We start from the raw sequence: 27,603 nt of genomic DNA, 5'->3' as shown, positions 1-27,603 counted from the left end.
TTTTGGCCTTTTTTGGTCAGTCTAACATTTCACAGTCTCCGGGGACCAGTCAGTACTGTTAAAGAGCTTTGCTCTCAAACTGAGTCATGTACCAAAAAGAAGAAATCCACTGCTCAAGTTTATTAGAAAGACTAATAAATGTTTATTCCCCCCCGTTCCCAGATGAAACACGAAGTTAAGTAAAACAAGACAAAAAAAAAACACTAACAGCTTGATAAGTACATTCCATATTCAAAAACTGGAACATGTGTGTTTGAGGCAGTGGTTCTAGAAGTGAATTTACATTACATGATGAATTCCTTTCCTTGCTGAGAAACTGGTTCAACTGACATTATATACACACCGCCAGCTTGACTTGTGTAAACATCAGCAAGGTGAGTGAATGTCTGTATTGGGGGATATAGTGACGTAATACAAACGTATGATGACTCTTTCAAAGTCACTGTGGACTTGTGAGTGTATGTGTATGTGCATATGTAAATAAGGATTTATTGATAAATCTGTGTCCCAAGATATTCATACACATTACTTAATAAAATGACGAGTTCAACTTTTTAATGAAAAACATATTCTGTAACTGTTCCAGAAATGTTACATTACAAACACTGGATGTTCTCCGCAACTCAACCAGAGAAAAAAAACACACAAAAAACACTATGTAGCACCAGTAGGAAAAATCATGCAGCAAATTGATTTGCTTTCTTTCTTTCTGTAATATAGACTACTTCAACACTCATTTTGATCAAATCCTGTTTGTGGAATCCAGTGCAGCCACCTCTCCTTTGGTATAGCTTCTCTTTGGTCATTTTTGTTGATTTTCCTCAGAATCTCCTCAGTAGAGGTATATGTTGACAATGAATCAATGTCCTCCTACGTTTTTATTGCGGCAATGACTCTTTGGTTGACAGGTGCTGTCAGTGAAAAGCAGGAAAGAAGACAGACATGATTTTTAAACAAAAACAATAACATTTAATTTATCTTGTTCTGAGGGCAGGTCTGCCTCAACGGCAGAAAAACATGTGTTTGGTTAAGGTTAGGCGTGAAATGTGACAAGTAATCCCAATTGGTTAGGGGTTATGGTAAGATTCCAAAGAGCAACTTTGTATATGGCAAATCATATACAAAGTAAGTTTGTTACGCCCCCCTTTATACCACCAACCTACCACCTAGGGAGCCTTTTCTTCTCTTTCCTTTTATTCTCACTCGTCGCTGTGAGCGCCGCCCGCTGTTTGCACGGCTTTCATCCAACCAATCCCATGCCTTCTGACCTCGAGGCGGAGCTGCCCTCAGGACAAGATTGAAGGAAAACTCCAATGAGCATTTATTTACACATACAGAATATTTGCAATATAATATATGTCTGTCCCTGAGAAATGTTATTTTAGACGATGGATTGACAGATGGAACATCCACCTCTGATAAGGTGTATACTACTGTACATTATCCTCTGTTTACCCACCCATATGGAAGCAAAACCATTTATGTTCCACTGTTGGCAACCTGCCATGCTTAGTTAAGTCCTAATAAACGTTTCTGACTAAAAGCAGATGGGTAACAACGAAACAGCTATATTGCGATATAAATACCTTTTTTTGTGTGTGTGTTGGGGGGTCCTTTTTTTTGGTTTGAGCACATGCCCCCCAAAAGGTCTGTGCACTGCCCTGTATAATGCTGTATACTGCACTTCATAGAATGTGTTTACCAAGAGGGGAATTTACCAATAGCTGGAAGGATCTCCGTCTCGGGCTGCTGCTCCACTTGTTGCTGAGGCTCTGCTGTCAAACAGGGGGGAAAAAAAGAGTTTCTAAACTCAAGCAACAACCTTTTACAAACGGATCTACAACATCCTTAACACTTTAATTGTATGCGCCGTCATAGAGCTGTTTTTATACTGTGATGTAATAGATGCCACATATACAGTCATGATAGGTAACGATATGTAAGCTTAACATGGTTAGCTTATCAGCTAGCTAACCAGGTAACCTAAATTGCATTTTGTATCATGACATTAGCTATCAGGGCTTCTTACGACAACTGTTATCAAGCGAATGACGGTCTATGATTGGCTATTTAGTTAGTTAGTCAAATAAGACCAGACAGGTGCAAACATCCTCGGCAAGCTTTTGGAAAACATGGCAACAAGGACCACTTGATAAGGTAATCAAATGTATCTCATTGCCGGATAAATTAAACTCAGAGCAAAAATCTATTAGTAGGACTATTGCATATTACAGTAGCTGTACATCTATCAATGTGAGTCGTTTTGAACAAGGAGTGTAGAACAGGCATAGACTGTAAAGTAGCATAGGTTTGTATTGGTGAATTGTTGATATGAAATCAGCTGCTTCTCCCTAAACCATGTTGCTATCAGAGTTAATACATGTTAATGTTAGTACATTTTAGTAATTGAGTAGGTCTGTGGATGTGTGGTCCCCATGTTCTGCAGCGAAACCACAATCTGTACATAATCCCGGTGAGCCAACTCCACAAGTACCTCTCGGTAATGCTGAGAAAGTACATGAATTCAACCACAGTCTTGGACGCAAGCGCACCCGTCAAAGCCACCCTACTGCAAAGTCCTTCCTGCTTTGCACGTTACACAGTAATAGTATATCTTATTAAAATAGCATTATCATTGCATAGTATTGCAATAATATGACTGGCTTCAATCAAGACCAATTATGTATATACAGGTAACTGTCAAAATAAAGGAAACACCAACATAAAGTCTCTTAATAGGCATTGGGCCACCACGAGCTGCCAGAACAGCTTCAATGCGCCTTGGCATAAATTCTGAAACTCTATTGGACGGATGCGACACCATTCTTCAACAAGAAATGCAATCATTTGGTTGATGTGTGGTGGAAAACACTGTTTTAGGCGCCGCTCCAGAATCTCCCATAGGCCTAAGTGTTCAATTGGGTTGATCTGGTGACTGAGACGGCCATGGCATGTGGTTTACATCATTTTCATGCTCATCAAACCATTCAGTGACCACTCGTGCCCTGTGAATGGGGCATTGGCATCCTGGAAGAGACCACTCCCATCAGAATAGAAATGATTCACCATAGGTTGAAGGTGATTACTCAGAATGGCTGTGTATTTATTGGCATTTACCTTGCCCTCTAAGGGTTTGAGTGGATCTAAACTATGCCAGGAATATGCCCCCGACACCATAACAGCCACCAGAACCCTCATTTACTCAAGTGTCTCCTTTATTTTGGCAGTTACCTGTATGTATATCATATATACTGTAAATATAATATGTACATATACTGTAAGTATACTGTAAGTATATCATGAAAATATACAGTTGAAGTCAGAAGTTTACATACACTTAGGTTGGAGTCATTGAAACTCGTTTTTCAACCACTCCACAAATTTCTTGTTAACAAACTATAGTTTTTGCGTTTGGGACATCTACTTTGTGCATTACACAAGTAATTTTTACAACAATTGTTTACAGACAGATTATTTCACTTATAATTCACTGTATCACAATTCCAGTGGTTCATAAGTTTAATATACTAAGTTGACTGTGCCTTTAAACAGCTTGGAAAATTCCAGAAAATTATGTCATGGCTTTATAAGCTTCTAATAGGCTATTTAACATAATTTGAGTCAATTGGAGGTGTACTTGTGGATGTATTTCAAGGCCTAACTTCAAACTCAGTGCCTCTTTGCTTGACATCATGGGAAAATCAAAAGAAATCAGCGAAGACCTCAGAAAAACATTGTAGACCTCCACATGTCTGGTTCATCCTTGGGAGCAATTTCCAAATGCCTGAAGGTATCACGTTCATCTGTACAAACAATAGTACGCAAGTATAAACACCATGGGACCAAGCAGCCGTCATACCGCTCAGGAAGGCGACGTGTTCTATCTCCTAGAGATGAACGTACTTTGGTGCAAAAAGTGCAAATCAATCCCAGAACAATAGCAAAGGACCTTCTGAAGATGCTGGAGGAAACAGGTACAAAAGTTCCTATATCCACAGTAAAACGAGTCCTATATCGACATAACCTGAAACGCCGCTCAGCAAGGAAGAAACCACTGCTCCAAAACTGCCACAAAAAAGCCAGACTACTGTTTTCAACTGCACATGGGGACAAAGATTGTACTTTTTGGAGAAATGTCCTCTGGTTTGATGAAACAAAAATGTAACTGTTTTGCCATAATGACCGTCGTTATGTTTGGAGGAAAAAGGGGTAGGCTTGCAAGCCAAAGAACACCATCCCAACCGTGAAGCACGGGGCTGGCAGCATCATGTTGTGGGGGTGCTTTGCTGCAGGAGGAACTGGTGCACTTCACAAAATAGATGGCATCATGAGGTAAGAAAATTATGTGCAAATCTTGAAGCAACATCTCAAGACATCAGTCAGGAAGTTAAAGCTTGTTCGCAAATGGGTCTTCCAAATGGACAATGACCCCAAGCATACTTCCAAAGCTGTGGCAAAATGGCTTAAGGACAACAAAGTCAAGGTATTGGAGTGGCCATCACAATGGCCTGACCTCAATCCTACAGAAAATTTGTGGGCAGAACTGAAAAAAAAAACGTGTGCGAGCAAGGAGGCCTACAAACCTGACACAGTTACACCAGCTCTGTCAGGAGGAATGGGCCAATATTCACCCAAGTTTTTGTGGAAAGCTTGTGGAAGGCTACCTGAAACCAAATTTGACCAAATTAAACCATTTAAAGGCAACACTACCAAATACTAATTGAGTGTATGTAAACTTCTGACCCACTGGGAATGTGATGAAATATATAAAAGCTTAAATAAATCATTCCCTACTATTATAAAATAAAGTGGTGATCCGAACTGACGTAAAAGGGATTTTTTACTCTGATTAAATGCAGGAATTGTGAAAAACTGTGTTTAAATCTATTTGTCTTAGGCGTATGTAAACTTCTGACCTCAACTGTATATGATAAAAAAAAGAAATTGTCACTATGACAACTATAGTAGGTGTGTTTGTGAGTTCTCAGAGTTATCTGAATCTCAGAGGCAGCAACCCTCAAAAACTCCCTGATTCGCTGGTTCCGGAGATTAACTAATCTCTTAGCTATTCCCACCGTACGCTCTCTACCATAAGGGAGAGTGTGCAGTGGCCTCACTCCAAGGCTCAACATGTGAGCAATAAATCTTCATCAATGGAGTTATTTTCCACAAAGACTTGTTCTCTCTCTCACTGTAAAAGCTACAGGAGCTATAATAATAGTTAAGAGATTGTATTTCAGTGAACAGTTCAGTTGTTTATTAAGTAATAATTTCCTCCATGCCCAATATTTTTGGCAGCATAACTTACTATCTGGGGCAGAAATACTGCTAGTTTATTATTTTTTTTTTTATACAGAAAACTGCCCTTTTCATCCTCATGCTGTCTAGCAGTAGCCACGGCAGCCATTTTGGAATGGCAGTGTCAGCCAATCAGCTCCTTTCTTGTTCAACGCGATGTGCCATTCCAAAATGTCTGCTGTGGCTACTGCTAGCGATCATGACTACACAGTGTCTTAGTGTAACCATGATTGCGTTCCGATCCCAGTGCAACTCAGTGTAAACAAGTGTAATGATAGGGTTGGTTTCTTCTAGCAAGGGCGGACTGTGACCAGATTTATTGTTCCTTGAGGCCCCCATTATTAACCAGATAAGGAGCATTTTGTGCTAAAAAGTTAGATGGGCCAACTGGGCAAAAAAACTCATCAGCCCATTTAGCATGATGGCCAGTCGGCCCCTTCTGAATATAGATTAAAAAGGCACCTTTTTTAATTAAAGGACCACTCTGTGATATTTACACCCATGTTTTTTTTATTTGAATAAATGATTTACGAGTGGGCTTTTAACTTGAAAATCATTGTGCATTATGTGTGAAAAGCTTTTGTGTGTTGAAGAGTGATTCTGAACCATACTGTTGGATTTATTGGAGTAACAACAATGCTGCCAATGCAAACGCAAACACCCATGAATCCCATTAGAGACCATTAGCTAGAAAGGAAAGGCAATCTCTGAATCAGGCAAGCCAAGGGGCGGCTTCTCAAAAGTAAAAGCTGGCTCTTTTTGAGTTGAAATGGAAAGTTCCTAGTGGGCCAACTCAAATTAGCCTCAATGCCTAATAAATCTGCTAATTTTTTGAAGAAAACATGGTTTGAAATCATGCCAACCCTCGCTCACACATGCCAACCCTCGCTCACACATGCCAACCCTCGCCACCCCTTGCACACACACACGCACGCACATATACACACATGTTTGTTCTACTGTCCTTGTGGGGACAAAACAATTGATTTCCCTAAACCCTAGCCCCTAGCCCTAATCCTAAACCTAATCCCTAAACCCTAACCCTAATTCTAACCCTAAACCTAAAATAGCCTTTTTTCCTTGTGAGGACCAGCAAAATGTCCCCACTTGTCTGAATTTTCCATGGTTTACTATCCTTGTGAGGACTTCGGTCCCTACAAGGATACTAAAACCACAAAAACACACACACACACACACACACACACACACACACACACACACACACACACACACACACACACACACACACACACACACACACACACACACACACACACACACACACACACACACACACACAGAGACAGGTGTCACTCACCAGTTTCTGGTTTGTCCAGTGGTGTAGTGGCCATGATACCTGTCACCTCCATGGGGGCAGTGACCTTATGCTCTGCTGCCGCTTCTGTCCAATCAGATATGACATAATAATGGTCAGTGGATTCAGTTATACAGATATTTATGGATGTTGTGTGGCTAGTCTGCCACCAGGTGGCATGTTTTGTTTTGCCTTGCACAAAAAAAAAACATTCCAATAAAATATATGAAAGAAAGAAAGATGGTTTTCCGAAACAGAAAAACCACCTTTATCAGTGCTTGGAAGTTCCACAACATGAAACACAATTCCAATTTAATTATCACAATAACAATACTTTAGATATTTTATTATGCCGAAATAGGCCTACTTACTGTACAGTATACACATTTCTATCAATTGCTCAGGCAAAACTGTCATTAACAATGATTTTCAGGTTGACATTACCATTGCAGGGGAAAAACGGGGGAAACCTAAGCAGACCAGACAATCGCTGTGGTGTGTATCATGGACTTACTGGTGGTAATAATGCCTTTGTGGGTGGCCGCAACGTGGCCCTGGGCGGTGTGCATGGTTACCACGGCGTGGTAGGTCTGGGCACTCTCCAGGCCGCCAACAGTGAGCTCCGTGCCCGTCACATTTCTCCTCAACACCAGTGTGTTGTCACGCAGGCGCGTCACCACCACCTTAAAGTAGGCCATGTACTTGGGATCCGGGCTGGCCCAGCGCAGGGTGAGGCTGCTGGAAGTGACGTTGGCTACATGCAACTCGTCTGAGTCTTGGTCTAGGGATAAAACGTATTGACACACGCAGACATAGAACACACACACACACACACATAACATACACAGATAAAAACATACACGTTCACAAATGATCAGTCTTTGAACCACCACGGGAGACAAAGCCTGACTGGTGTTGATTTATTGAACTGGTGGTAAACCCTACAATTGTATTTTTATTTAATGTACCGTTGTGCTTTCTTGGATGGACTGCCTGGTGGTTTTCGTGTTTCCTACGCAGAGTGGATTATTGACACGTTATATAGGATTCTACCAATACATAAAGATATCTATATAGCGATTTACAATTTAGTAACTATACACGTGATAAACATGATCTGAATACTCACTCTTGGCTGTGGTGTGACTTGGGGAAGGGGAACTTGGGGAATGACTGGTCACTCTGGTACCAGTGACAGTTTTTGGAGACTTCAGGGGACATGTAGAAAACGTTCTCAACTGCAGACACGGGAGGAAAAGTACAATATTCACATACAGTATAAAACTGACAAAAAGTCAGTGGTTTCCACAATTAAAACCAGAACGACAATCAATGTGTCCACAAGTATGTGATTTCAATCTTATTATTGAATTTGCTTTGTCTATGAAAAACCTGTTTTCAGTGAATACAAGATTAACATAAATCAAACAGATACTCAATAGACAGCAACAGTGTAAAATAATGCACTCACTGCTGAGATACTTGGGCAGCAGTCGGCCAAAGTTCTGAATGTGCATGTCGTAGAAGTGCGCGGTGCTGGTCAGCCTCTTGAAGAAGACGTCGGATGGCTCGCTGGCCATGCGCGTCAGCACGCGGGTGTCCCCAGCACCCAGCTTCTCGCCCACACCCAGGATGACCAAGAAATAGCCCTTACACTTGGCCTCGGTGGCCACAGCAACCAGCCGCTCCTCATCCTGCTCCACAGGGCCTGTCACAAACAACATCAGAACCTTGAGGTCTCGCTGGTGGGGTGCTTTCTCAAACACCTGCTCCACCGTGTGCTCGATGGCCACTGCCAGCGCCCGCCCACCCTCCAGTTGGGGCGTCTTCTCAAGTAGGAAGTTGCGGATGTCCTGGGCCGAGCGGTGGTCAGTCAGGCCCACATCCACAAGGATGGGTGAGCCGCTGCTGTTGCGCAGGAACTCGTAGGGAGCATGCTGGATTACAGCCACGCGGGCGTGGTGGATGGATGCCACGGGGTCCGACGAGACTTCCAGCTGCTCTACGATGTGTGCAACGTAGCGTTTCATCTCAGTGAAGACGGTGGGGTAGGTGGTCTCGGAGCTATCCATGACAAAGGCCATGTCAATGTCCACATCAGTGGTGGAGGCCCTCCTGTCTCTTGACTGCTGAGGGGGGGCATAGTCACACATTTGGTCCGGGGCGCAGGAGTCTGGAGAACAAAGGAACACATAAATGGGCTCAGGCATTTTGGCTTGTTATGGTTTTCATTATGTCCCACTGGATTTGTTTAGAAAGCTATTTTTCTGCAACTGTCAATGGCAGGCAATGTGCATCCAATTAGCTTACAATAGAACTACTATGATCAGAAGGAAAGTGTGGGAAAATCCGTAACACCATTAAAAATAAATAGTGTTCCATAAAAAAATGTAGAACACAAGAATGCACAATGTACTTATTTGTTGTTGTTGCATAGACATTCAAATAAAAGTACATTGCAGAATGTGTGTGAGGTTAGTCTCTAAGGATATGTGAAAAGCTCTTACCCAGGCAGATGTGGCAGTTCATGACCTTTTGGATAGCTGAGATGTACTGTGCACTTCCGGGATTTGGCAGCACAATCACCTGACCCAGTGCTGACCCAGTGCTGTTCATCTGACACAAAGAGAGGAGGTAACAACATGTAAAAAAACATGTTCAGGTCAGCTGACAAGACATCTCTGTAAATTCATGTTTAAGTGTTGTATACTACTTTCAGGTACCAGAACAATAACTACATTTCAATATCTATACTACCACATTGCATGCAGAATACATTGCCTCATTCTACAGTATGCTGGTGCAGACATTAGAGCCAAAATTATAAACATGCTCTGTGTTTTGGTGACAGAGCCTATTTTTCTGCCTCTTGTCTGCTCCTTAAACCCGCTTTACGTTACCTTCAGAGCTCTGGTGAGCTGGCCATCCTCTTTATTGGTCAGGAACACTGATGCGATGCCGGAGTCATAGAGGCGTAGGGCGGCTGCGCTTACCGCCCGCTGATCCTTCACTGGCCCATTAACAAAGAAGATGGCCACCTTCCTCATGAGGAAGCCGCTGCGCACCCTCTTGAAGGTGTTCTGCGCCAGGAAGTTCATGGCCGTCTCCAGGCTACGCTGTTTGCGCGTCTGTAATGCCTGGAGGCCCTCCACATGCTGCACCAGTGCACGCCGCTTCAGCCCGTCTGCAAAGCGGATTTCGGTGGTCACTTCATTGTTGTAGAGGGTGAGGGCCACTCGGGCGCCGCGGGGGCAGTTGCTCTCGGAAATGGTGATGTTGCCAACCAGACGGAGCACGGTGTCACGCATGTTGTTGAAGGCAGGCCTACCCACGTTTTCGGAGGTGTCCAGTGCGAAGGCCAGCTCGGTAGGGTAGAGTGGGCACTCCTGCTGACCATAGCAGCAAGCTAAGAATAAAACGAAAAAGAAAACAGGTTTTGGGGCATTAATACTCCTATGTCAAGTATATGAGTGCCAGAGCAGGAGAGGGAGGTGGGTTATGCAGTGTGCATCTAAGGTGGGTTTACACGACGTTAAGGATGGGGGGTCCTAGCATCCCTTTTCGGCACCAATGAATCAGTTAAACAAGGTATATTACATACTAATCAGTGTAAGCAGTTTTTTACTTACGACAGTTGTCTCTGATTTTCTTCACCAAGTCACATTGCTGAAGAGAAAAGGAACCATTTAAAACGGATGTTAAGACAATTATACATATTCCACACATGTAAACTTTTTTTGGTCAAATTTCCTATACAAAATATTTTCTGTCTGATAAATGGACTCCCACCACAACGCCAGGTCCTCTCGGTCCTTTCTGGCCCTGTGGGAAGACAAACAGCAGAGTTCAACAACAGACGGACACAGCTGGAAGGAAACAAAGCAACAGGACACACTCTCAGGACTGACACCACTCTAGATAACAACACCATTATTTGTGTAAATTACATAAACGATGAACGGATTGTGTTGACGTTATAAACAATACATATTCTATAATTTTACAATGTGACATGCTGTACAGTGCATTCAGAAAGTATTCAGACTGCTTCCCCTTTTCCACATTTGTTACATTACAGCCTTATTCTAAAATGGATTAAATGAAGAAAAAAAAACTCATCAATCTAAACAAAATACCCCACAATGAAAAAGCAAAAACAGGTTTTCAGAAATTCTTGCAAATGTATTAAAAACAGAAATACTTTATTTACATAAGTATTCAGACCCTATGCTATGAGACTTCAAATTGAGCTCAGGTGCATCCTGTTTCCATTGATCATCCTTGAGATATTTCTACAACTTGATTGGAGTCCACCTGTGGTAAATTAAATTGATTGGACATGATTTGGAAATGCACACACCTGTCCATATAAGGTCCCACACCTCCGAGACAGGACTGTGTATGAGGCACAGATCTGGAGAAGGGTAACACGACTTTTCTACAGCAATGAAGGCCCCCAAGAACATAGTGGCCTCCATCATTCTTAAATGGAAGAAGTTTATAACCACCAAGACTCTTCCTAGAGCTGGCCTCCCGGCCAAATTGAGCAATCGAGGGAGAAGGGTTTTGGTCAGAGAGGTGACTAGGTACCCGATGGTCTCTCTGACAGAGATCTGGAGTTCCTCTGTGGAGATGGGAGAACCTTCCAGAAGGACAACAATCTCTGCAGCTCTCCACCAATCATAACTTTATGGTAGAGTGGCCAGACGGAAGCCACGCCTCAGTAAAAAGGCACATGACAGCCCGCTTGACACCTAAAGGATTCTCAGAACATGAAAAAGAAGATTCTCTGGTCTGATGAAACCAAGATTGAACACTTTGGCCTGAATGCGAAGCGTCACGTCTGGAGGAAACCTGGCACCATTCCTATGGTGAAGCATGGTGGTGGCAGCATCATGCGGTGGGGATGTTTTTCAGAGACAGGGACTGGGAGACTAGTCAGGATCGAGGGAAAGATGAATGGAGCAAAGTACAGAGAGATCCTTGATGAAAACCTGCTCCAGAGCACTCAGGACCTCAAACTGTGGTGAAGGTTCACCTTCCAACAGGACAACAACCCTAAGCGCACAGCCAAGAGCACCCAACACAGGAGTGGCTTTGGGTAACCCGCCTCTACCATCAGTTCTATTAGCCAACATTGAGAGCTGCAGCTTTCAAGGAGCGGGATTCTAACCCGGATGCTTATAAGAAATCCCGCTATGCTCTCCGACGAACCATCAAACAAGCAAAGTGTCAATACAGGACTAAGATTGAATCCTACTGCACCGGCTCCGATACTCGTCAGAGGTGGCAGGGATACGTATTATTACTGACTACAAAGGGAAGCACAGCCATGAGCTGCCCAGTAACACGAGCCTACCAGACGAGCTAAATGACTTCTGTGCTTCAAGGCAACAACACTGAAGCATACATGAAAGCACCAGGTGTTTCAGACGACTGTGTGATCACACCCTCCATAGCTGATGTGAGTAAGACCTTTAAACAGGTCAACATTCACAAGCCCGGAGGGCCAGACTGATTACCAGGACGTGTACTCCGAGCATGCGCTGACCAACTGGAAAGTGTATTCACTGATATTTTTAACCTGTTCCTGAGTCTGTAATACCAACATGTTTTCAAGCAGACCACCATAGTCCCTGTGCCCAAGAACACCAAGGTAACCTGCCTAAATGACTACCGACCGGTATCACTCACATCTGTAGTCATGAAGTGCTTTGAGTGGCTGGTCATGGCTCACATAAACACCATTATCCCCGAAACCATAGACCCACTCCAATTTGCATAGCGACCCAACAGATCCATAGATAACGCATTCTATATTGCACTCAACACTGCCCTTTCCTTCCTGGATAATAAGAACACCTACGTGAGAATGCTATTTGTTGACTACAGCTCAGCTTTCAACACCATAGTGCCCACAAAGCTTATCACTAAACTAAGGACCTTGGGACTAAACACCTCCCTCTGCAAATGAGTCCTGAGCTTCCTGATGGGCCGGCCCTAGGTGGTAAGAGTAGATAACAACACATCTCACTCTGATCCTCAACACGGGAGCCCCCCAGGGGTGCGTGCTCAGTCCACTCCTGTACTTCCTGTTCACCCATGACTGCATGGCCAAGCACGACTTCAACACCATCATCAAGTTTGCCGACGACACAACAGTGGTAGGCTTGATCACCGACAACAATTAGACGGGCTATAGGGGCAACCTCTCCCTCAATGTGATCAAGACAAAGGAGATGATCGTGGACTACAAGAAAAGGTGGGCCGAGCATGCCCCCCATTCTCATCGACAGGGCTGCAGTGGAGCAGGTTGAGAGCTTCAAGTTCCTTGGTGTCCACATCACCAACAAATTGTCATGGTTCAAACACACCAAGACAGTCGCAAAGAGGGCACGACGGTGCCTATTTCTCCTCAGGAGACTGAAAAGATTTGGAATGGGTCCCTATATCCTCAAAAAGTTCTACAGCTGCACAATCAAGAGCATCCTGACTGGTTGCATCCCGCCTGGTATGGCAACTGGGGCCAAGCTTCCTGCCATCCAGGACCTCTATACCAGGCGGTGTCAGAGGAAGGCCATAAAAATGCCAAATAATCCAGCCACAGTAGTCATAAACTGTTCTCTCTGCTACGGCACGACAAGCGTTACCGGAGCGCCAAGTCTAGGTCCAAAAGGCTTCTTAACAGCTTCTACCCCCAAGCCATAAGACTCCTGAACAGCTAAACAAATGGCTACCCAGACTATTTGCAATGACTCCATTTTTACGCTGTTGCTACTCTCTGTTTATTATATATGCATAGTCACTTTACCTCTACCTACATGTACATATTACCTCAATTAGCTCGACTAACCTGTGTCATCGCACATTGCTTCAGTTTATTTTAGTAAATACTTTCTTAGCACTTTTCTTAAAACTGCATTGTTGGTTAAGGGCTTGTAAGTAAGCATTTCACTTTAAGGTCTACATCTGTTGTATTCGGTGCATGTGACAAATACAATTTGATTTGATTAGATTTTGACAAGTCTCTGAATGTCCTTGAGTGGCCCAGTCAGAGCCCAGACTTGAACACCATCGGACATCTATGAAGAGACCTGAAAATAATTGTGCAGCGATGCTCCCCATCCAACCTGACAGAGCTTGAAAGGATCTGCAGAGAAGAATGGGAGAAACTCCCCAAATACAGGTTTGCCAAGCTTGTAGCATCATACCCAAAGAAGACTCAAGGCTGTAATCACTGCCAAAGGGGATTCAACAAAGTACTGAGTAAAGGGTCGTAATACTTATGTAAATGTTTTTTAAATTTTTTAAAACTTTTAACTAGTCTTAGACTATTAGTCATTACTATGAATTAATATTTATGCAGTTATGGACTACTGTACAGAGCAAAGGAGAGAATGCGTTTATAAAGGGTCTCTCCGGGTTGTAAACACATGGGGCTAGTTTCCTGGACTCAGATTAAGCCTAGTATTGGACATAAAAATAATTCTAAATGGAGAATGTCGATTGAACGTGCTTTTCAGTCCAGGACCAGGATTAATCTGGGTACGGGAAAGGGATCAATGATGTACAGTTAAGTCAGTGCTTACATAAGGTCCCGGGTATCCAACCTCTCCCTTCTGTCCTGGAGTACCAATTTCTCCTGAAACACCCTAGAAGAGCAATACAACAGCATAAAAAGTTAGATTTAAAACATCATTGTGTATGATGATGTCATGATGACATGATGTATGATGATACACATAATTTATCCATACTGTACACTCTACCCTGATATCCAGAGCAACTTACAGTCTGTGCAGTCAACTGAGGTTGGTAAAACAAACACATATCAGTGGTTGTTTTAGTTATAATGGCAGTTAAGAAACTCCCAGAGCACACAGCACTCCTTATCCCAGTCTCCCACCCCAGCTAAAACATTCACCCTCTGGCCACGGTTTCCTATGGGTCCTGGTCCGCCATTGGTTCCTCCATCACCTGCCGCTCCCTGTATGGTGACAGAAACATCAGTGTGGGAACCGTCACAGGGAACAATAAGACAGAAACCGTGGTCATGTTAATTTGTCAAGAAACTGAAGTAAATGGCTCGAAACGGGAAGGTACCATGTGAACCAGTCTAATAGGAAATGATCGTTATCATTTTCCAGTGCAAAACATTTTGCTACGGTGTGCCCTAGTGAACACAACCCTTGTGTCAAAAGTGACTAATTCAAGAGAGCCCATATTACAGGTCATATTACAACCTGAGATTATTTGAGTGAAAATGAGCTCTCTTCTTAATTTGAACAATTCTTGAGTTTAACTGAATGAAATGTGACAGTGATTATGTCCTTGACATTACCTTTGGTCCTGGGAATCCTGGGAAGCCCTCATCACCCTGTAAGGAAGACACTTGTCTGTTCATTTGAGCATACAAGGCAATTTCAGATATCATGCAAGCTCACTATAACATAGAACATTGATTGATTGACTGATTGATTTTGTTGGATATTTAAAAGTAGTAGGCTGCTCCAGACAACATTACACACAACATGATTACATGAATTATTTTGGTGCAGATTGGACAGCTTGGACTGAACAGATGAATATATTGTGCGTACAGTACAAACAGTTGCAAATCGCATTTTGTCAAAGGTTTGATTATTTACCTTTCTTCCTTTGGGCCCTGCGATTCCAAATCCATCTCGACCATCTTCGCCCTGTAAGAAGAGGATACTGTGCTTACTGCAATTTGACAGATGGCACAGTATTGTCTACTGACCCAATCTTATAGTTAAAAGTACCATGTGAGTTAAACTAACACCGAACAATGTAGCTGTAAGTGCAGCTGACCTGGGTTCAAATAGTATTCGAAATCATCAAATACTTTCACTGTGCTTGATTGAGCCTGCCTGGGGCAACATAAGTAATGAAATGGTCCCAAAAGTGCCTACCCTGCCCATATGGCACCCCAGGCAGGCACAAGAAAACACTCAAAGTATTTGCAAGTTTCAAATACTTTTTAAACCCAGGTCTAATATACAGCCTGAGGTAATGGTTGAGGAGAAAACTGTATGCACTTATCTCAACTGATCATTAGAGTACAAGGATAGTATGTACAAATACAGGGCTCTCCAACCCTAATCGTCCGTACCTGATTCTAATAATTAGCTGGTTGATAAGCTGAATCAGGTTAGTTACAACTAGGGTTGGATAGAAAACCTACAGGAGGGTAACGCTCCAGGAACAGGGTTGGAGAGCCCTGTACTTGTACCAGGGACTAACTCACAGAATGGGGACAGATCACGTAAGAAGCCAATGAAGCGAGATAGAATGTTTGGTATTAGGTTCTGAGGAGTGAGAGGAGCTCAGAGACATAAATCCTGCTGCTCCTTGGACTGGCCATGCCTGTGAAATCCAGATGACCATCAGGAGGCCTAGGAGCCTGGAGCACATCTAAGGTTGAGTCCAGATTCTCTACCCGTCTCCTGAAGTGTGTACTTACACACATCCTCATATGGATTTAACATTGAAGTATGGATTTCTGTCTTACCTGCTTATAGGGTAAGAAAAACGTTATATACAGTGCATTCAGAAAGCATTCAGACCCCTTGACTTTTTCCACATTTTGTTACATCACAGCCTTATTCTAAAATGGTTTAAATACAAATATTTCCTCATCAATCTACACACAATACACCATAATGACAAAGCGAAAAAAGATTTTAAGCAAATTTATAAAAAACAGAAATGCCTTTTTTACATAAGTATTCAGACCCTATGCTATGAGACTCGACATTTAGCTCAGGTGCATCCTGTTTCCATTGATCATCCTTGAGATGTTTCAACAACTTGATTGGAGTCCACCTGTGGTAAATTCAATTGATTGGACATGATTTGGAAGGCCATACACCTGTCTATATACGGTCCCACAGTTGACAGTGCATGTCAGAGCAAAAACCCAGCCATGAGGTGGCTTCGGCACCAGTCTCTGAATGTCCTTTAGTGGCCCAGCCAGAGCCCAGACTTCAACCCAATCTAACATCTCTGGAGAGACCTGAAAATAGCTGTGCAGTGGTTTTCCGCATCCAACCTGACAGAGCTTGAGAGGATCTGCAGAGAAGAATGAAAGTCGCCAAATACAGGTGTGCCAACCTTGTAGCATCATACCCAAGACTCGACGCTGTAACCGCTACCAAAGTTGCTTCAACAAAATACTGAGTAAAGTGTCTGAATACTTATGTAAATGTGATATTTCAGTTTTTATTTTTATTACATTGGCAAAAATGTCTAAAGACCTGTTTTTGCTTTGCCATTATGGGGTATTGTGTGTAGATTGAAGAGGAAAAAATCTAATGTAATCCATTTCAGAATAAGGCTGTATTGTAACAAAATTTGGGAAAAGTCAAAGGGTCTGAGTACTTTCAGAAAGTACTGTACATTTGGAATTTGGGGGAACTATCCCTTTGCCATTGGTGGAAACTCCCTCCTGCCAATGCTTATTGCTTACGCCAATCCAATGCTTAAATCTATGGTTGGGAGAGTGCAAGTGCACACTTCAGGAGAAAGGTAGAGAATTTGGAGGAAATCAAAGTGTCACACTGCTCTAAGCCTAAATTCATATGAACACCATTCCATAGGAGTACAAATGAAACAATTAATCTCATAAATGTATCACTTTCATAGGATAAGAAGTGTAAGAAGATAATTCCAACTGCAATAACATCAATATGATTTATTACACTTGTGTATTTTTATTGTATCCATCTCAATGTATGTTGATCTCATGTAATCTACAATCTGATTAATAGTCAGTTGGTTAACCTTCCCTAGGTTCCAGTTGTGTTGAGCTGACAGGATGTGATGTATTAACTTACAGGTTCACCACGAGGTCCCAGAGGTCCCACGATGCCTTTGGGTCCGGGCTCTCCTGGCTCACCCTATAACGAAAGATACAGAGATACAGCCAGAGAGATAGAGAGAGATAGTAGAGATGGTACACAGGGAGAGATATAAAAAGAAAGAGAGAGAAGAGAGGGAAGAGAGACGCAGAGAAAGAGAGAGAGAGCACATTCCTTCTGAGTTGTGCAGAGATTTCATCTAGATTTACATGCATTCACCCCTTTTATTTGAAATAGATGTGACACACGGGCCTGGATGTTTTGTTAGGGAGCATTCTATGTTGACTCTAATAGGCTGTGTATGTGTGTCCAGTAACAGGAGAGTGGGAGGCTTAGGCCAATGTGATTATACTGTAACCTAAACAGGGCCTGGGATGACTGAAGCATTAGCTAGACTAGAGCGATGCCAATGATGATCAGTTAAGTTCAGTACCTTGCGACCGAGAGGTCCTCTCCTGCCATTGTTTCCGGGGGGTCCCTGGGCTCCTCCTGGGCCCTGGAATAAAACATTTAAAAATCAGAGAAATCTTATCACCATTGACACTCATGACACAGTCATCTAAGAAGTTACATCGATGCTGAAACAATGCCTGTTGTCGTACAGTGCCCTCAAAAAGTATTCAAGCCCTTTGACTTTTTCCACAATTTGTTATGTTACAGGGTTATTCTAAAGTTGAATGGAAAAAACCTCTCAACAATCTACACACAAAACCCCATAATGACAAAGTGAAAAGAGGTTTTTAGACATTTTAGCAAATGTATTAAATAAAATAAAAAAATGAAATATCACATATTCAGACCCTTCGCTATGAGACTCGAAATTGAGCTCAGGTGCATCCTGTTTCCATTGACCATCCTTGAGATGTTTATACAACTTGATTGGAGTCAACCTGTGGTAAATTCAATTGAATAGACATGATTTGGAAAGGCACGCATCTGTCTATATAAGGTCTCACAGTTGACAGTGCATGCCAGAGCAAAAGCCAAGCTATGAGGTTGAAGGAATTGTCCATATAGCTCAAAGACAAGATTGTGTTGAGGCACATATCTGGGTAAGGGAACCAAAAAATGTATGCAGCATTGAAGGTCTCCAAGAACACAGTGGCCTTCCATCATTCTTAAATGGAAGAAGTTTGAAACCACCAAGACCAAGAACCCGATGGTCACTGACAGAGCTCTAGAGTTCATTTGTGGAGATGGGAGAAACTTCCAGAAGGACAACCATCTCTGCAGCACTCCACCAATCAGGCCTTCTTGGTAGAGTGGCCAGACGTAAGCCACTCCTTAGTAAAAGGCACATGACAGACCGCTTGGAGTGCCAAAATGCACCTAAAGACTCTCAGACCATGAGGAACAAGATTCTCTGTTCTGATTAAACCAATATTGAACACTTTGGCCTGAATGCCTAGTGTCACGTCTGGAGGAAACCTGCCACCATCCCTACAGTGAAGCATGGTGGTGGCAGCATCCTGCTGTGGGGATGATTTTTAGTGGCATGAACTGAGAGACTAGTTAGGATTGAAGCAAAGATGCACGGAGCAAAGTATAGAAAGATCCTTGATGAAAACCTGCTCAGACTTGGACGAAGGTTGTCAACAGGACAATGACCCTAAACACACAGCCAAGACAATGCAGGAGCGGCTTCAGGAAAAGTCTCAGTGTCCTTTACGGGCCCAGCCAAAGCCTGGATTTGAACCCGATCTAACATCTCTGGAGAGACATGAAAATAGCTGTGCAGTAACGCTCCTCATCCAACCTGACAGAGCTTGAGAGGATCTGCAGAGAAGAATGAGAGAAACTCAACAAATCCAAGTGTGCATAGCTTGTAGCGTCATACCCAAGAAGACTTGAGGCAATAATCGCTGCCAAAGGTGATTAAAAAAAGTACTGAGTAAAGGATCTGAATACATTTATAACAGCCTGTTTTTGCTTTGTCAATACGGGGCATTGTGTGTAGATTTATGAGGGAAAGAATGTTTGAATCATTTTTAGATCAAGGCCGTAACATAACAAAATGTGAAAAAAATCAAGGGGTAACAAAAACGTAACAAAATGTGAAAAAAATCAAGGGGTCTGAATACGTTCCAAATGCACTGCACATGTGAAATGTGTGCCAGCTGGGAGGTATTCATTTTGTCTGTGTTTCCTAGAGAACATGTGTTGCTTCTTTCCGACCGCAAGCTGTTTGTGTTTACTATTATACACAATTAGATGCCTTTTCATCAAGTCATATGGTGATGTGCAGTACAGCTCAAAGTCCAAACTTAAAATGTGTCAACATACAAACTTCTTATATCAAAGAGGACTAAAACCCTATGGTAATTCATCACTCTGTGGCACATTGAAACATATATATTTTTTGACTCCTTTTTTCTCCCCAATTTCGTTGTATCCAATTGGTAGTTTCAGTCTTGTTCCATCGCTGCAACTCCCGTACAGACTCGGGAGAGGCGAAGGTCGAGAGCCATGTGTTCTCCAAAACACGATCTTGCCAAGCCGCACTGCTTCTTGACACACTGCTCGGTTAACCCGCACCGTTGTGTCACAGGAAACACTGTACACACATGAGTCTCTAGAGCACGATGGGACAAGGACATCCCAGCCGGCTAAACCCTTCCCTAACCCGGACGCCGCTGGTCCAATTGTGTGCCGCATCATGGGTCTCCCGGTCGCTGCCGGCTGCGACACAGCCCAGGATCGAACCTGGGTCTGTAGTGACGCCTCAAGTACTGAGATGCAGTGCCTTAGACTGCTGCTCCACTTGGGAGGACATTTTGAAACAATTAGGTCAAAGATGAATGGGTAGATAGATATACAATCTACATTAATTAGAACCAATGTTTTTGGCACCATTCCTTTTATAAGCGTTATGTTTTGATACACAGTAGAGACTAAGGTCTTAACATACTGCAGAACCTGACATGCCAATATCAGAGGTGTGTCATATTCAAAATGGCTCTGGTAGTTTCCTTACCCTTGGTCCAGGGTTCCCGTCTTCACCTCTAGTACCAGGTGCACCAATTGGTCCAGCTTGGCCCTAAATATGACAAAGCATCACACACACGCATCTAAATCAGAAACTGTTCTCCTGTTGAATCAAAGTGATCAATGGATTTGGTGGATAAAAAATTGTGTTTTTGGTTACAAAGTGAGTGTGATTTGAATCTGAAGGACAATTGCCTGTTGGACTTAGTTCAGCCACCTAGCTCCAGTATAGACATGGCTACTATGAAAGCCCACATAATGACTGATACTAATAAAAGTGTGATGAAAGTAATTGATCAAATCTAGCATGGGAGGAAGCTACACAATGTTCTATCAACAACAAAAAACACAGAGTGGACGGATGCACTTACCCTGGATCCTCCGATACCTGGCTCTCCCTGCACACCGTTACCTCCGGGTTTGCCAGGGTCTCCCTATAACATAAGAGAAACCCATGTCTCGTCTCAATTAAGTTCAGTGTATGATTAGACCTCAGGTAACCATCTTTTTAGCAGGCATAAAAAGCCTAAAAAGCGGGGTCCTCACTTCCGTTTTTCAGGGGAAACGGAAATTCCATTGAAAATACTGTATCCCTGAAAACCAGAAACATCCGCTTTCCTATGACCCCACAGCGAGTGGACCTCAGTAAACATGATCAGTTTGTTGAAATTAGATGAAGTGGGTTTATTGTAGATAATTGAGTAGCTAACACTAAGGAAAGTCAGCCCAATGTAAGTAAGGACAGCTGCTAGCTAGATATGCTAAGTTTGATCATCAAAATAAATGGATGTTTGTTGATGTTACGTTTACTAAGTGTGGGTAATGTTATTATGCTATATGCTACATATATGCTACTGCAAATTCTACACACGTGCCAGTATGTACAGTACGTATAAAGTGTGGGTGTATGTAGTGTGGTCATAAGTCTGACGAGTGCATGTGAAGTGTCGTAGATATGCAGATAGCAACGGGTAATGGGGATTGAGGGTGCTGGTTTGCCTGATGGCAGATACAGTAATGTAGCTTGGTTAAGAAACATTAGGCTTTCTTAAGCAACGCATCAAGTGGTCAGGTTCAGGGTTCACTTACAGCTTGTCCGGGTGGGCCTCTTCTACCATCAGAACCCTATTATAATCCAAACAGGAAAGAAACAAATTAAACAGCCACTGTTATTACTGAGTTATCTCATAATGTGGTGGTAAGTAAACTGGGTAGTTCCACAAAATGAGTGCATTTTGACATTTTAAGTAGAACATTTTAATTTTAAAAGTCTGTTATATTAAATTAAGTGCCCTTTCATTTAGATCTCATGGATTATTCAATATATCCAATTTATTATAAAATATGTCCAATTTATATATCCAATTTATTATTCAATATATCCCATTTTTGATAAAGACTTGCTAAAGTGCCAAATTCAGCATTTTGACATTTCCCTCCGTCAACCCTGTGTCACTTCTAGGAAGATTTTAACCCACTTAATCACAAAATCTCTCCAGTTTCACCATCACTGTAAAGCCCTAGTTATTTTGTTGCTTTGACAAAGTCATTTCGAAGATTATTATTTATTTAATGTGATTAGTGATTCATTCTGTAACTCGTTTTAAGGCCAACCCTGTTATGTGAACTGAACTCTAGTTTTAATATGGTGAAACTGTTTCTTTTTAAAAATTATTTGAAAGAAACACCGAACATCAAATCATACAGTACGGCAGGTGAAGTGAGACGGTTTTATTATTTTTGGCTATGGCTGGGCTGGATATGCCAAGAGATGAGTTCGGATTGGTCTGCCATGTAGCACGCTTTTGTCTGTAATATGAGCTGCTTAGTATGTGTAGGTAATCATTTTTATAGCAGCTTTTTTGAAAGATATCACAAAGAACTGCACAAATTTTTGCTAAGGCTCTCCACTTTCTGGATAACCAAGTTTTGAAATCAGTGGAATGCCAGGTGGAAGCTAAGGAGATTCAGGCTTTGATTGAAAATATGCGGAGTGAGTCAAAAACAGAACACGTTGTATAAAACACCTGTCTCCAGATTACAGCTTTAAAGTAAGGGCAACCATGGCATCCATGACAGAGAGGGAGAAGCGTTCATCTATGTATACAGGTAACAGAGTCTAGCTAGCTACATTTTCAGATATGATACGTTTCAAATTTTGTCAGAAAGTCATTTTTATTGCAAGTTAAAGCGTACTGTTAGCAAATGTTATCTGACTGGCTTGCTAGCTAATGTTATGTGTATGATCTGTGTAGTAATATTATTCATATCGCAGAGCCATTTGCATTGCTAGTTATAGCATAATGTTAGTTAGCTAGCTAACATTGAACCTAGTTTGTTTAGCTACCTGCAGATTTTTGCAGTGTAGTAATGTTAGTAGTTGGGATTATGGTTCATTGTTTAGCTAGCTACATGTTAGTTACATGTCTAAACAAAAGACTCCACTATAACCATTTCACTATACCATTTACACATTCTGTATCCTGCGCATGTGACAAATACACTTTGATTTTATTTTATATAGTGTGTGTTTACCAGAGACGGTAATGTGAAGAACAATATGACCTGCTCCAAAGTCAAATTAAGATATAACATTAGGCCAACGAGACAGTGTCCAAGTTCAAACATTCTCTGGTAGAATACTCAGCTTTTATTTCATTACACTCACAACCGTAAGCTATTTTCTGTAATTGGCTCGCCATTAACTTGTAAACAATGATCTTGTTGTGAGTTTATTTTCCTGTAATAATTCACACAAATTAGCTGAAGTGAAGACGTTGTCAGCTATATGATATGGTCATTATTTGAACTGGCTAGCCAGCTAACTTCACATTAGCTAGCTAGCTAACAAGCTAGAAACTAACCAAAACATTGTTCAGAAAGTTGGTTTTAGTTGCCTGGTTTGCTAGATTGACCTATACTAACTACATTTTTAAACAAATGGGTTTATTGGTTTTAAAATACACAAGTTATGTCATTTTGGACTACCAGGCTGCTGATGTCATGCAGCCTGTAGTTTTTGTGTTTTACTTTTGTTTATACTTGTTTGATGTTGGATGTCCCTGTGACAAATGTCAACAAACATGTTAATAGACGTAGTATAAACCAACTTTTAGTCTTAAAATCTTGAGGATGTTTAGTACACTACCGTATTCATTATTTTTAACACATGGCCTCACATGGGAATCCTTAAAGAGATGGGTGGGGCTAAGGCTTAAGAGGGTCTGAATGATGCTGAAAAGCTCTCCAGTAGGTATACCAAAATATTCAAGTGCTCTGCGCCTCTACTTTTATCCAACGTAAAAAAAAAAAAAAAAAAATCTAATTCTGCTACAGAAGAACGAATCGAGCCGGTCGTTCACATCTATTGACGGGCTAGAAATGTTTGAATAATGTTATTATTTTGTGAAGCTTGCGATTGCCACTCCCTGTTGCACACAACAAGCATCCATTCCCAATGTCACAAGGGGATTCATGGCTGATTTAAGAATAAATTGTCAAACATGTGACGGTTAACCCTGTTACAGTCAACCCTGTTAATTTATTTGTCACTTAATAGGCACTTACTATAGCCATTTATTTATTTGACCTCTTGAGATGGGAAAACTTCAATTTTATTCAAATGTGTTCTTTATGACAAAATGTTAAAATTTTAAAATGGTCAACCCTGTTACAGTTAACACTGTTACAGTCAACCCTGTTAATTTATTTGTCACTTAATAGGCACTTACTATAGCCATTTATTTTTTTAACCTCTTGAGATGGGAAAACTTCAATTTGATTAAAATGTATTCTCTATGACAAAATATTAAAATGAGGTGAGATCAAATGTTTTTTTTTTACCAAGTTACACTCAAAAGGCACCAAATTGGTGGAACGACCCAACTATTGTGTTTAATGAAACATTAGGCCAAATATCAGACAAGAGCTTTTAGTAATAGAGAAGAAGAGATCCAGGTCCTACCGTCCTGCCTGGTTCACCGGGGCCTCCCATCTTACCATCGTCCCCTGGCTCTCCCTACGATTCAAGACAAAGTCCATCAGTGAGAGAAACTATTTAAGTTACTATTTAAACAGGAAATGAGTGATGAACATGCTCAGTCATACTCACTGTGCAATGGCAAAAAAGCACTCAAAATATCAAGAATACCTGGATACTGGATAGTTAATTTCCTATACAAAACACTGTAATCTCCAAAGCAGTTCACATTATAGCTTGGCGAGAGGAAGAGAGTCAGGAAGACATTACCACTGGGCCGACATCGCCTGGGTCTCCTTTAGGTCCAGCCACGTTGTTATCTCGCCCTGTGGTTCCCTAGGAAACATAAAGCAAATGGAATCAGATTCAGAATCAGTTTGGCTCTTAATGATGTGGTAGAAATACTTGGTTGACTAGTTTGGTTTGTTTCTCTGTTATATTTACCATAAGAATCCCAATCATTACTTGTCATGATATCATTATAAGGTAATACCAAATGATGATCGAAACAGGATCAATTTACCCATCCCTGGCCCTGAATAAAATCATTATGTAAAGAAAACAAGTTCTGATCTGGAATAAAGTGGTCAGAGGATACTCACAGGATCTCCTCGGATTCCGGTATCCCCGATGTCTCCTGCTTGTCCTTTAGTTCCTTTGGGTCCCTGAACACAAAGAGCATAGAAGTATCTGTGAGTGATAACCATATCAGAATCATGAAAATCAATGAATGCATGGAAAAGTATCAAAACATTATATTTGTGAGGTTGCAATGACCATATGAGGACTCACCCTTCTCCCAGGGTTTCCTCTGTCTCCTGGGGGTCCAGCGACTCCACTCTTGCCCTAGTGGAAGGCAATAAATCAGTCAGCCACACATTACAGTGTGGTCTAAACGTTAATCATAAGTCATCATATTAGTCTCTACTACTGTGGGTCTGATTTGTGGGAACAACTTCAAGCAAAAGCACTCAAAGTTGGATTTACGGTACATTTTGCTATGTAAAATGGTGGATTATAGAGTGGATTTCAAAAGCCCTTCTGGCATGTGACCAAGATCTTAAAAGCTGTAACTGTTCCCTTGAAGTTCGGTATGACAGTCCATGCCATAGTTTAAAATATCTTAAAGTTATGTTTTTCTTACCTCTTCTCCATTGATGCCATCCAGGCCAATCTCTCCAAATTCACCCTGATAGAAGACAAGGGTTGTTGGGGGTTGATACTCATCATTAACATTCAAACAATCATCAGTATTATGTGATCAATATACTGTATCGATTATCATTTGAATATACAGTGCCTTCAGAAAGTATTCACATGCCTTGACTTCAACATTTTGTTGTTTTACAGCCTAAATTTAAAATAGATTACATTAACATTTTATGTCACTGGCCTACACACAATACCCCATGTCAAAGTGGAATTATGTTCCCAGACATTTTAAAACATTTATAAACATTTATAAAAAATGAAAAGTTGAAATGTCTTGAGTCAATAAGTTTTCAACCCATGTGTTATTGCAAGCCGAAATACGTTCAGGAGTAAAAATGTGCTAAACAAGTCACATAATAAGTTACATGTACTAACTCTGTGTGCAATAACTGACTACCTCATCTCTGTACCCAATATATACAATTATCTGCAAGGTCCCTCAGTAGAGAAAAACCTGGTTCAGTCTGCTTTCCAACAGATACTGGGAGACAAATTCACCTTTCAGCAGGACAATGACCAAACACACAAGGTCAAATATACACTGGAGTTGCTTACCAATATGACATTGAATGTTCCTGAGTGGCCTAGTTACAAATTTGACTTAAATCGGCTTGCAAATCTATGGCAAGACATGAAATGTCTGTATAGCATCGATCAACAACCAACTTGACAGAGCTTGAAGAATAAAAAAAAAGAATAATGTGCAAATATTATACAATCCAGGTGGCAAAACTCTTAGAGACTTACCCAGAAAGACTCACAACTGTAATCACTGCCAAACATGATTCTAACATGTAATTGAATACTTATTTAATCAAGATATATTACTGTTTTATTTGTTATATTTATTTTTAAGTCAAGGGGTGTGAATACTTCCTGAAGGCAATTTCTCAATTTCAAAAACTCACCTTTTCTCCAGAGTACCCACGACCACCCTGATCAAGAGAGAGAAAAAGAGATATCTATTGTTAAATATTGTATGCAAAAAAACTACTACATTCCATTATGATTTCACATCAATTAACCTGATGATTGATACAGTGGTGCTAACTGGGTACTTACCTTGATGCCCCTCTGTCCAGGACATCCCTGGAAACCTTGAGTTCCGTTGACACCAGGAGGACCTCTGTCTCCCTGTCACAGGACGAGAAGTAAGAGATTTCATGTAACAAAACGTACGTACACTGTATCGAATAACATTGAGATTGATGATGGTTGCCGTGCATCACCCTAGGGTCCTACACATTTGTGACCTAGTATTCTCTGCATCGTTGTGGAAGAGCTTGTAAGGAAGCATTTCACTGTACTGTTTTACGCCTGTTGTATCCTGTGCACGCAACAAATAAAATTAGATTTGATTGCACTTTGAGCATCTGGAATTATTACTATTAAACTTCAGAGCAGGTGTATAGTGTGGACTGAGGGCACAGTCTTACTAAAGAAGACAGAAAGAAAGCTGAACATGCATTTGTGGGGTTATTAATAAGGTTTCAGATAAAGTATGAACATAAATCTGACTTACGGATCCACCCTCATCTCCGGGATGTCCTGCTCCACCTGCTCCGCCTGGACCACCCTGCAAGATAAGAAGTATATTATGCATAAATCTACACTGTATAACTAACTCATCACAATAGTAAAGCACAAGGCCTTTCATCGTCTACAGAAACATTTTCCTAGGCATTTTTTTATTTATACACTTAATATTAGCATACTTAAGTTCAAGTAATAATAATAAAGAACATTAGTAACCTTCAGTCCTCCAAGTCCGACTGCTCCTCTGTCTCCCCTTCTGCCGGTACATTTGCATGGCACCGTGCAACACTCCCTTTCAGCAATGTTGTCCTGTAAATTGCAAAGTTTACAAAGTTGGAATTGAAGACGGAACAAAAACAATTGTGCACAGCCAAGATAATTGGTTGATTATCCACTCA

At 41.5% G+C, this 27,603-nt stretch overlaps 1 protein-coding gene across 1 annotated transcript in view; it reads right to left on the bottom strand.

Annotated features, from left to right (window-relative positions):
• Positions 1-540: 540 nt before the first annotated feature.
• Positions 541-27,603, bottom strand: part of col6a3 (collagen, type VI, alpha 3) — a 101,356-nt gene continuing 74,293 nt past the window's right edge. The window contains exons 32-61 of the mRNA XM_052492649.1: positions 27,422-27,514; positions 27,192-27,245; positions 26,732-26,803; positions 26,578-26,604; positions 25,602-25,646; positions 25,250-25,303; positions 25,060-25,122; positions 24,728-24,793; positions 24,443-24,496; positions 21,568-21,603; positions 20,850-20,912; positions 20,468-20,530; positions 17,927-17,989; positions 17,470-17,532; positions 15,262-15,312; positions 14,955-14,990; positions 14,538-14,600; positions 14,203-14,265; positions 10,403-10,435; positions 10,243-10,279; positions 9,514-10,019; positions 9,121-9,229; positions 8,085-8,786; positions 7,743-7,851; positions 7,582-7,625; positions 7,128-7,394; positions 6,617-6,700; positions 1,719-1,775; positions 1,164-1,280; positions 541-911 (exon numbers count right to left, since the gene is read on the bottom strand). Coding sequence (XP_052348609.1) covers positions 871-911; positions 1,164-1,280; positions 1,719-1,775; positions 6,617-6,700; positions 7,128-7,394; positions 7,582-7,625; positions 7,743-7,851; positions 8,085-8,786; positions 9,121-9,229; positions 9,514-10,019; positions 10,243-10,279; positions 10,403-10,435; positions 14,203-14,265; positions 14,538-14,600; positions 14,955-14,990; positions 15,262-15,312; positions 17,470-17,532; positions 17,927-17,989; positions 20,468-20,530; positions 20,850-20,912; positions 21,568-21,603; positions 24,443-24,496; positions 24,728-24,793; positions 25,060-25,122; positions 25,250-25,303; positions 25,602-25,646; positions 26,578-26,604; positions 26,732-26,803; positions 27,192-27,245; positions 27,422-27,514 — 3,135 coding nt within the window. The 3' untranslated portion in view covers positions 541-870. The remainder of the gene's footprint in view (positions 912-1,163; positions 1,281-1,718; positions 1,776-6,616; positions 6,701-7,127; positions 7,395-7,581; positions 7,626-7,742; positions 7,852-8,084; positions 8,787-9,120; positions 9,230-9,513; positions 10,020-10,242; positions 10,280-10,402; positions 10,436-14,202; positions 14,266-14,537; positions 14,601-14,954; positions 14,991-15,261; positions 15,313-17,469; positions 17,533-17,926; positions 17,990-20,467; positions 20,531-20,849; positions 20,913-21,567; positions 21,604-24,442; positions 24,497-24,727; positions 24,794-25,059; positions 25,123-25,249; positions 25,304-25,601; positions 25,647-26,577; positions 26,605-26,731; positions 26,804-27,191; positions 27,246-27,421; positions 27,515-27,603) is intronic.

The sequence above is a fragment of the Oncorhynchus keta genome, chromosome 34 (genome assembly GCF_023373465.1).
Source record: "Oncorhynchus keta strain PuntledgeMale-10-30-2019 chromosome 34, Oket_V2, whole genome shotgun sequence".
NCBI classification, from domain to species: Eukaryota; Metazoa; Chordata; class Actinopteri; order Salmoniformes; family Salmonidae; genus Oncorhynchus; species Oncorhynchus keta.
The sequence above is the reverse complement of the archived record's forward strand: the minus strand, read 5'-3'. Positions and strand labels throughout refer to the sequence as shown.